This window comes from Cephus cinctus, unplaced genomic scaffold (assembly GCF_000341935.2).
Source record: "Cephus cinctus unplaced genomic scaffold, Ccin1 Ccin1_scaffold0168, whole genome shotgun sequence".
Taxonomy (NCBI): domain Eukaryota; kingdom Metazoa; phylum Arthropoda; class Insecta; order Hymenoptera; family Cephidae; genus Cephus; species Cephus cinctus.
Genome location: NW_014332892.1, coordinates 4,251,241 through 4,261,910, shown reverse-complemented (window position 1 = coordinate 4,261,910; position 10,670 = coordinate 4,251,241). Strand labels below are relative to the sequence as shown.

General features: G+C 38.4%; 2 protein-coding genes across 5 annotated transcripts; one reads left to right on the top strand and one right to left on the bottom strand.

Annotated features, from left to right (window-relative positions):
* The first annotated feature begins 591 nt into the window (after positions 1 to 591).
* On the top strand, positions 592 to 2,125 carry LOC107264207 (ras-related protein Rab-10). The gene is made up of 5 exons (XM_015732218.2): positions 592 to 861; positions 1,179 to 1,239; positions 1,309 to 1,447; positions 1,553 to 1,642; positions 1,715 to 2,125. Exons 1-5 carry the CDS (start codon positions 735 to 737, stop codon positions 1,898 to 1,900), a joined length of 603 nt encoding a protein of 200 aa, XP_015587704.1. The 5' UTR covers positions 592 to 734; the 3' UTR covers positions 1,901 to 2,125.
* Positions 2,126 to 2,580: 455 nt separating this feature from the next.
* Positions 2,581 to 6,723, bottom strand: LOC107264206 (protein lifeguard 1). 4 transcript variants are annotated; one of them, XM_015732216.2, is made up of 7 exons: positions 6,502 to 6,723; positions 6,396 to 6,442; positions 5,182 to 5,250; positions 4,537 to 4,671; positions 4,295 to 4,475; positions 3,943 to 4,213; positions 2,581 to 3,858 (listed from the first exon to the last, which is right to left on the bottom strand). In XM_015732216.2, exons 3-7 carry the CDS (start codon positions 5,231 to 5,233, stop codon positions 3,499 to 3,501), a joined length of 999 nt encoding a protein of 332 aa, XP_015587702.1. In that variant the 5' UTR covers positions 5,234 to 5,250; positions 6,396 to 6,442; positions 6,502 to 6,723; the 3' UTR covers positions 2,581 to 3,498. The 4 variants fall into 4 exon arrangements, with proteins under 4 accessions (XP_015587702.1, XP_015587703.1, XP_024936950.1 ...); XM_015732217.2 differs by lacking the exon at positions 6,396 to 6,442; XM_025081182.1 differs by lacking the exon at positions 5,182 to 5,250 and having other exon boundaries at positions 6,502 to 6,721.
* Between the last annotated feature and the right edge of the window lie 3,947 nt (positions 6,724 to 10,670).

Genomic DNA, 10,670 nt, shown 5'->3' with positions numbered 1-10,670 from the left:
CGCCAAAACACAGCTCCAGATTATCACGCGTAGTATTACTATATATACACGACCAATCAAAAACGTGGAACTGCTTCGAGGGCCCTCCGCTAAGGTGGCGCGCCGAAACCAGAGAAAAATTGCCTTCACCAAAAACAGGCTCATTGGCAATCTCCCTACTCATCTCTGTTGCTACAGTGGGCTATTCCCCTTCCAGGAGTATAAATTCTATGCTTCGTTCATAATGTGCAGTTTCTCTCACTGTGCACGCGCGCACTACTCATAACAACCGCTGCTTCCAATCGAATTCTTCCCGTCTTCATGTGTAACTCGCGTTTCGCGTTAGACTGGTTAGATTTTGTTAGGTCAGTAAAATTGCGCACTTGTGCAATAAGCGGAACTGGACATTACGAACTGCGAAAGAGGTATATCTCTGATTCAACATGATGGAGCTAATTTTAACTGGGCAATTCCTCGAAGAGGAGTATAAGTTCTATGGGTTTGCGCTGTACATATATGCCAGTGGTGCGGATAAATAAGGCCACGACGTTGCCCACAATCTTCTTATAGTACATCTGCAATAGATTTTGGAACGCAGTCCTGGACGGATTTCAAGCATAGGATCGCTGTGGCTCTTGGGTTCGCGCTCGCTCGATCTTTGAACTGGCATCGGCTCTATCGTTGTTCATCGGTTATTGGTCATTTGGCTATTGTTTTTTTTCAGCGACATTTCGATAACGCGGAGTAACAGTGAAATGGCGAAAAAAACCTACGATCTTTTATTTAAGTTTTTGCTAATCGGTGATTCTGGCGTCGGTAAAACTTGTATATTGTTCAGATTTTCAGACCACGCCTTTTCAACTTCGTTTATTTCTACTATAGGTGAGAAACAAAGACAACAGCGTAAAGAAAGGAGTAAAGTTACCAGTGGGAAAAATGTGGAAAAATTTTAAGATTTCGAAAAATTTGATGAAAGATGAATTTCGCGATATTACGAACATCTTAGTTGTATGCCTAAGTATTACTACACCACGGCTACTTGAAAGGTCACCTGTCGTATTTAGAGTGCCGCTATTGGTTTCTTTTAATTTTTCTTAAACTCGACACTTTTTTTACTGATAAGTAAAATCATCTTATGAGAAAAACATCAGTTTCTTTATTTTTTCCATTAATGTTCTACCTTCTCTCTTTCTATGTAGGTATTGACTTCAAAATCAAGACTGTTGAATTGAGAGGAAAAAAAATCAAACTACAGATATGGTAAGGTTCCATTCTTTTTTTATAATGCCTCTACTGATGTATAGCGTCACTTTAATAATTCAATCATAGGGATACAGCTGGTCAAGAAAGATTCCATACCATAACTACATCGTACTACAGAGGGGCTATGGGAATCATGCTGGTTTATGATATCACAAACGAAAAGACCTTCGAAAATATTGCAAAGTGGTTAAGAAATATTGATGAAGTGAGTATATGACGATAGCAGGTTTATGCTTCATGCGATTTTTATAACCATTTATATATATATATATATAATATTATGACATTGTTATGTGTTTTTGATCATTAGCATGCCAATGAAGATGTGGAGAAGATGATTTTAGGAAATAAATGTGATATGGAAGAAAATCGTGTTGTTAGCACTGAGAGAGGGGAATCAGTATGTGAACATGATTTGTATATTATTTCTTAAAATTTCTAATATGCATTAAAGTGTAATGTCACTTTTCAGATAGCGCGAGAACATGGGATTAGGTTTATGGAAACATCAGCAAAAGCTAACGTCAATATTGACAGAGCATTTGGTGAACTAGCAGAAGCAATTTTGGAAAAGACTCATGGAAAGGAACTTCACGATGCCCCTGATCGTGTCACAGTCGATCGAAGAGTGGAAAGAAGTTCCACCCGATGGTGCTAACTTAATACTATTTATTGTAATAACAGCGCATAATAATCATATATCGACTCGTCAGTTTGAATAGATTTGTGGATAGTGCTAGTGCATACTCGGTTTCACCTTTCATTGCTATTTTTACGTCAACCTAATTCGAATCTGTTATTACGACGTTGCTAAGAATTCACTTAATAAAGTCAATCTCTGTTTCTGAAACTCTTGACGCGCATATGACAGATTTTCGTGGAACCTGATTTAAATCTATTCACACGTACCTTGCATCTTCATTTTGATCCAATCTCATTACCCCTCCCCCCGGAATATTACACATTTCTACTACTGTCCTGCTGAAATTGTCGATAATTTCATTGAGTCCAGATCCATTCAGTGATTTTATGGTTGAGTATTTTAAATAAAAATATGTCTCATCTATAAATGCGAACTTAAGCTAATCAAACGTCGCAAGCAAAGCTCACAAAGAAAAAACTTTTCCACATCCAAAGGTTTAGTATTAATATGGTATTACTTGTATGAATGATTTAACATCAGGCTACTCAATTGCGCGACCCGTGCTAACGTTGCGAATATCCAAACGTTATTTTGGAATTTAGTGAAGAGTGTAAACGTTTTAAGCGAGAGCCTCCCTAGCCCTTGAAGCTGCTCGAGATACTTCCGCTGTATGAATCGTATGGTATAAATATGTATAAGTGTATACGACTTTATTTGGTAAATTCACTTCCCACAATGCGATCCACAATTCGTCTCGTATGTATTACGCAATGACATGCAGGTAAACAATCATTATCGCAACTTGACATCATTATATATTTATCATTTACCATAAATTGAAGGTGAATAAAGCGTAGTTACTAATTACAAGGTAAGGCATATATAACAGAGAGTAACATACAAGCCGTGATATTGCCATTTACTACTACAGAGTTATATGGTGTCAGTGGCATTAATACACTATATTAAATACCAATTTTAATGATCGTAGCAATATAAAGTTCATATCTCTGTTATTTTCTAGGGAAAGATATACAACATGGTGAAAGATTTTTGTCTCCGAAAAATCATCTTCCTAAACCATTACGCCGATAGAAATATTAATAGTGAAAATCAACGATTATACTGATATCTAAGTATCCCTAGCAGGCAGATCCTCTATCACCAACCGAACCACCTTCAAAACCACGACGGTGGTTTTGTGCAAAATGTTTATCCGAAGCATTGTACAAGATACCGTTCCCTTCACCTCAAAATCTGTCGCGGAGCTTTCAGATAGTGGTTGGATGGTAGAAACGACTTAACAACGGTGATTTGCAAGAAATGTTTGGTATACTTCTTGTACAAAACCGCCGGGTCTGCTAGAGATATTTTATATACACATATGCGTAGATATACATATAAAGTAGATACATAGGAGTTCAAAAGGGGGATCCTTCTATCAATAATTTACTTGGCTCGATTCTTCCATCTATTAGTACATATTAAGAAAATGTCTCATAGTAACAGCGAGTGGAGCGAAAGGAAATGTTTCCTGTTTCATCTCAGCAGCCACTAATGATCGTAGACTCCACGTCATTTTTTTTAAAAAAAAAAAACAACAAAACAAAAAACTAGTTACGTGTAACGCCGATGATGGTCAAAATATAAAGGAAGATGTTGACAATGTCCAAGTAGAGGTTAAGCGCAGCAAAGATGTACTCCTCGGGGGAAATTGAATACTTGTGCTTTCCACCCAACATCATTTGGGTGTCATAGACTAGATAAATCGAGAAAATCAAAGCACCCAGGGAGGCGTAAACCAGTGTCATGATTTTTCCGTGAATAAATATCGTCAAAATGCCGAACATTAATAGAATGATAACAGCAACGAATAACGCTCCATGTAACACAGTGAAGTCCCATTTTGTCTGAAAAGCGAAGATCGTCAAGCCCAAGCATACAGCGGCTGTGATTCCAACCGCCAACAGCACCTGTAGGTGAAACGGCAGAATTAAACCTATGCTAAAATCTTCTTTTATCTCTACAGCATTTTCTTCGCAGTATTGTGATCTCACCCCGTCAGCCTCGTACATTGATGCTGCTGTCGCTAAGACGATGCCTTCTGCCAGCGTAAAGAGGAACAAGAAAATGAAGTTCATCGGGGGCTTGCGCCTGACGCTCGTGCAGCAGGCCATGCAAATCAACAGGACTAACGTCATGACCAATGATATCCAGAACACTTCCTGATGACTGTGAACCCATTTTTGTGTTGGCCGGTGATACACAAAGGTTGCGATCAAGGAGACTGTGATCAAGAGCTGGCACATAAGTATCGAGTACACCTTCCTAAAAAAAATGAAGAGTCGTGTCAGCATGCTGCAATCGGTACACAATATCACCATGAATTTTAAGATTCAATCATTTTACCTGATAAAACCATTCCGTATGGTTTTGTCACTAAATTCAAAGCCCTTGACTTCACCCTCCAGAGCGTCTTCTCCATAGTTGGACCCGTACATTCCTGATTGTTGCGCTGCGCCAATAGGAGCTCCAGCCATCGGCGGTACTTGACCGTAAGGTGGGACGCCGGGTGGTATAAAACCAGGTCCTACAACCAACGGACAATCAAGATTGCTCTACGTCGTCTTTAATTGAACAACAAATCATACCTGGCGGATTTCCACCGGTGTACGGTGGAGGATATCCCGGATTATATCCCTCTTGTGGCGGTGGCGGTGGGTAACCCTGATTTGGAGGGTAACCAGGATTTTGCTGATTTGAATTTGGATATGGATAACCTGGACCTGAAATAATAATATGTCAATCTGCAAACTCACGAGTACGAAGAACATATGCCGTAGACGTTGTCATGACACAATATTAATGATATCAGCATATTATTTCTGCCATTGACATCCATGGCTGCAGGTATCTTTCCACTTCACACGACGCCATTATTATGTTGACATATTATCACTGAAGATCAATGAAGCATAAGAATTTGGCAGAACATTTAGCATGGACTTTTTATGAGATTTTCTCATTGCAGATCTTTGGAAAATGCAATTAAATAACATATATTGTTTAGTGTTTATTAGATAATTATATGTAGTTGGTGTTTTTCTTGATACTGTAAAGAACAATTATTCAATGCAATGGAAAAAAAAAAAAAAAAAAAATATGTTGCAAAATGCATAGTCTGACTGTACTGCTGTTAGTATGTGGCGGTATCCCACTGGCATTGCGGAGACTGATGATTTTTGTTTAGATTGCAGTAATTATAACTTATGTGAAGTGTGAATAACAATTAAGACCTTGTTGCTGTGGATAGTATCCCGAACCAGGAGTATTCTGCCATGTTGTCATCTTTGGGATTGCTTTGGCTGAAAAAGAATCTAATGTTACCACACTTTGTTGATTATAACAGTGTTGGAACTCATAATAAAAGAAAAATGTACTAGTTTCAAATGGGCACACATAATTTGCCAATGTGACAAGTAAAACATTATACCAGGTGCCATGAAGTAATATTCGTACATAGAGCGATATTGATATACACTAATTAAATTAAAAAATTTTTAGATATACATTAAAATAAAACAAGTTCTGTGAGAAGTCTATTACGTAACTGATGTAATTGGAAATGATTGTGTCAGAATGTCTAGCTCACCTATACGACATGGAATACTATCTTCTGGCTTTAAGTAAATATTCTAATTTAACAAGATATGTGCAAAAATCAGGCAAGCGTAATGGTAGCCACCTCCATAATATTTCGACAGGTCAGAAGGAATGTATGATTTCCTTACGTTTAATTTTTATGAAATAAAAATACAACGAAACTGACTCATCAAAAATTTTGATAAGTCATTTAAAAATGAACAAGATATGATTAGAATTGAAGATATGTTTCCTCGCTCCTGACATCACTACTAGGTATTTGTGCACACATAGGATAAGCTACCAGTAGCCTCGATTATTGATAATCGATTTCAGACCTTAAAGTATTACACACATAGGAATGCATTATAAGTTTATTAAAATAATTTAACATTTTTCCGACCAGGCTCTGTTACCGATGTAGACTACCATAATGTGACTTTGGCATTCTAAATGATACAAATTAAAGCTACAGTACAATAACTTGATAATGTCATTTCATGTGATTACTAACAACAAATAGTATTACAGAAACTAAAGTTACTTAATAATCACATGCGATTGAAATTGACATCACAGGTGGAATAATATTAAAGTAGAAATATGGAAGTACAGATTCATCTCTCATTTCGTAAAAACAGCCTATACTGATTGTAGAACTAGATTAGAGAACTGATCATTAAAACACGCAACTAAAAGTGTGTTACGATAAGATAGAATGAGTAATCCTTCGGTGCAAGGGATATCTATTGGAAAATAGATAAAATTTGCGGACGCATTATGGGTATCGAAAGATTGAAACTAATTGAATATGTAGAAGCAATAATTAGAAACGTAACGCAAACGATTTGTGTTTGCAAACACGTACGTATATATGCAGGTAGATGGTCGTGTCTGATGCGTCACTCGCACTTTCTGGAAATAGGTGAAATCGATAAAGATGTGCGTCGAACAGTACACCTATTTACAATTACCTCTTCAGCCTAATATGGCGTAATAAGTTGAAAAGGATCCCGTGTATCTCTTCAGACTACGTTCAGACAGATCCTTCTTCCTTTTCTTATGACTGAACGTTCACACAGGATAATCCGCGCAAACAGACCAGAAACCAAAGCAAGCGGACACAGAAATGGAGATCCTGCAGTCAGTCCGACTATTTGACCACTTCGGCAGTTGTCAGCGGTTGTCACCGGTCGTCGTCTTCAGTATATAACAGTCAGTGATTGCCAGACTGCTGGAGTTGAGACACGAACAACACGACGCATGCGCTTGCCACACTGTTCGTAAATGACTATCGCCCGTTTTCTTCGACGCGATTCAATGCATAAACTCGGTTTAACTGTACTCTTACGGCCGTTTCCTCCGACACAGTTCAAGGGACAGGTTAGCTAATCGACGGTCAAAAGTGATCGTGATTTAAACGTAAAGTACATTCCTTCAACCGAACACTGAGCTCGTTTAGCTAAACCTATATCTCATTTAAAATAACTCTCAAATATAAAATATAAAATAACTCAAGTGTAGTGAAAATACGAAAAATGAATGGCTGTTAGCCAATCGCGTGTTAGGTTCAAAAGAAGACAAGCACAGCGATTGGCTAACAGCTATTCACTTTACGTATTTTCACTACATTTGAATAACACAATCGACCCTCTGTGCAGCCCGAAGATTCTGCCATTTTTCAGTGTTCTATGTTGTATCATCGACATATAGCGATGGTTTAGTATCGTTAATATGTCCCATCCCATAACCTCTCATAATCTGATCCTGATCGTATGTGAAGTGTGTGCTTTGTATTGTGCATAATGAAGGCGACAATTTTAGTAACAATGCCGTCGTGTGCAGTGAGAAGTTCTAAAAATTATTTTAATTAGAAATAATATTTGTTACGACAGTTTTCATCAGTTAAAACTTTGGTTCTGCGCCCTGTTTCAAAATACGCGGCAACAATGGTGGAATCTTCGGGCAGCAGCTTATTGGTCCTCTGCGACGTAGGTACGTCAGAACATTCCTTGTCTCATTCTAGCATGCTTCTCACTACATGGACACATTGATACACCCACACCTGCCACACCCACCACACAACAGTATTTGAACGACGTTTAAGTCACTGAACGCTCGACATCAGGCGTTCAAGTTAAACGTCGGTTATCTTTCGTTCAATATTGTTGGAGGAATGTAAAAATTCAGTAACCGAAGTTTAAACTAGGTTCAACACTAAACCACGTCGGAGGAAACGGGCGTAAAGCAATCGTCCGGGATAAATAATCTCCTTTTCTGGTCTAAAGATAGATGGCGCGACTTGTTGCATAATTTGTCGCCAATAACACTGACATTGAGTGCATGCATACATATCGTGTCGCTATTGGCGTTGCTCTCACGCATGCAAATAAAAAGGGGCACAACCAGAGCCCGTAAGCAGCATTGGCAGAGAATTTCCTAACGCGACCTAGAGAGACGAACATAAATATAATGACAAAAGTTAGATCTCGATAATTACAACACTTTTGGCCCTTTTATATTTCATGAAATGTGTTTAACGTCAAGGCAGCCATAGTTCGTATAAGGCGCGTAGAGGAAGGAACTCCTACTATCTTGCCGTAGGCACGACGTGACCAAAGTTTTGTCCACACAAGAAATATATAGATTAATTCCTAATCGTTGAAAAAATTTGAAATGAATAAAAATTGTTTGATAATTTTGATTTAATTACTTTGAATTCTTAAGTAGCGTGATTGCGTTTCTTCGACTTCTCGAGAATGCTGTACATATGTATATGTATACATATGCATACAGAGTTATTCAGTAGAAACGCACCACCTGAAGTTAACCCGTCCATTTGATTTCTGTGGTAGGAACTATGTTCAGGTGGTGCGTTTCTATTGAATAACTCTATTATATAAAGGATAAAGTCAGTGGTTAGATTAGGACTGTACTTGAACGAGGAAATAAGTGTATTTGTTTTATCATTGGCTCCGCATCCAAGTTAGAAATACTAATTTGTGAAATAAGTAAATCAGATCTTTTATAGTATTTTTTGTCTTGCCTGTTGCTTTAATCCGGCGTGCGAAAGGTTGGGTCTGACACACCCAGGTCATTTTTAAACACTTCTAACGTTAATTACGAATATATTAATAAAGCTAAGTATTTACATTACTTTTGTTCTTTTTTAGAGTTCCGTAGAAATCTAGAAACCCTTATGGTTTTGGTCAGTCCATCTGTCTGTATGTCACAGGCCTCCCATTCTTTCATTTACGGACTAATTAAGACAAAATTTGGTACACAGGCGTAGAGCGATGACCCAAAAACAGAAATGATAACATTAAAAAAATGTTGTAACCCCATCCCGCAGACTGAAAAAGTGAACTCGAAATTTTATTGTTCACCCCATCGAGTCAGGTGTCTTTTAATAGGTCTCCTCAAAGTATAAAAATAACTCTTTTTCGGATACAGGCTAATTTGTTCAGGTAAAATAACTATTATTCCGAATCATAAACATTGCTTTAAGGAAGTTTCAAAGTTAAAAAATAAATAAATTATGTTAGCGATCCAGATTTCTATAAAATACATTAAATCGTACATGAAAAAATAATAATGGCTACTAAAGAATGACTACGGAACCCTATCATATGCGTGCCCCACACTCTACTTGACTACTTTATTTTCTTATTAAAGAAATATGTAAAATTGTATATGATTTATAAAAAACCTTAAATAAATCAAATGACAGAAATACGCCGTCATACATATGTATGTATGCTGATATGTTACACCTACTTGCTAATATTGCTATTTTAATTCTAAAGTTATTCATCTTCTTCTACAACCTGTCACTTTGATATATTTATTGTTTCTCTCTATTTGCACTACGGATACCACCAGACCAACAGGCTTCATCGTAAAACTTGATATCTAATTTTTATAAGCCAAAACTAAAAGAAAAAGCATGCATTTGTATATTCACGAGATTTGGAGCTTCGGCATCTGCCGCACAAGCTTTTCAGCAAAATATCGATTATACATATAGGCATCATTAGCGAAATTCACTGATTACTTATATCAACGAAGCTCATTATACATAAAATATTAGCAATAATCAGCCTTAATTGAATGCAATGGGAGTTTTAATTATTTGGTCACATTATTATCTACTGTGAACTTTGTAGACATCAACGCGGAGAGGTCAGAGTGCGATTGTAGGTAGCGGGGATCTTTAACCTTTAAAGGACGGACGGACTGATTTTTTAACGACTTGTACAGTTCTTCACAGGGAACTTGAATGTGTGTGTGTGTGTATGCTATAGTATTATTGCAGGAGAAATCTGAGAGCGACGTAAAGACAGAATATTGGCTTCCCGTCTTCTAGAGGGTAAGGCACTCGTCTACAGAATGACAGTATAGTTGCGTCCAGTTGACGTACGCGCGATAATCGACAAGAGGTCGCCGATAAGATGGAACCCCAGTGGATCCAATTACGCCGGAGGGGTCCGCGATATGTTTCACAATACGTTTATCCTCGCTGTATTTTACGCAAGAAGAAAGAATAAGAAAGAATAAGAAAATAAGGAAACAAGGCTACCGATCAACTTGTTGGGCACTGATGTGTCTGAATGACTCGATAATTATTTTGAGCGTTCGAGCGAATGGGTGCCTAATCCTGGTAGCTCGAAATTTTCAAACCTGTCTGAAAAGCAGAAAGCACGCGGTTCTAGGTTGGTCGCAGGAGGCCGCACAAGGAAAGCCTGATTCATCGAAGGGAAGTAACGAAGCGCAGGAAGTAATGCCCCATTGGGATTGCCGTAGCGCGTAAGGACGAAGAGAAGCATCGAGGCGCTTCTTCGCTCTCTGTGGGCCGAGTCAGGGCAAGGAGGCAGCCTGCAGGGCTGAGCCAGAGATGCGGTCGGTAGGCGCAGGCAAAGATCCGGACGGCTGCCTCCGCGATGATCCGTCGGCCGAAGCTAGTTGTCGTTCAGCAGCAGGATCTTCGTATTATTGCCACGACGTAGCGCCGATAACCTTCGATCGCTTTTGATTGCTCCATAATATTAGGAAGGCCAATATCGGCTCAGAGAGAATCAAGAGCGCGACTCTTGACTCTCGGCACTCGGGTTCTCTTCTTCTTTGTAAAGATTAAGTCGAGAAA

Coding starts and splice junctions, on each gene's coding strand:
- LOC107264206 (XM_015732216.2), bottom strand. CDS start 5,233: ATGACAACATGGCAGAATACTCCTGGTTCGGGATACTATCCACAGCAA. Junction 4,476..4,536: donor CACCGGTGGAAATCCGCCAG/GTATGATTTGTT, acceptor CGTTGGTTGTAG/GACCTGGTTTTATACCACCC. Junction 4,214..4,294: donor ATACGGAATGGTTTTATCAG/GTAAAATGATTG, acceptor CATTTTTTTTAG/GAAGGTGTACTCGATACTTA.
- LOC107264207 (XM_015732218.2), top strand. CDS start 735: ATGGCGAAAAAAACCTACGATCTTTTATTTAAGTTTTTGCTAATCGGT. Junction 862..1,178: donor TTCGTTTATTTCTACTATAG/GTGAGAAACAAA, acceptor CTTTCTATGTAG/GTATTGACTTCAAAATCAAG. Junction 1,240..1,308: donor AAAATCAAACTACAGATATG/GTAAGGTTCCAT, acceptor ATTCAATCATAG/GGATACAGCTGGTCAAGAAA.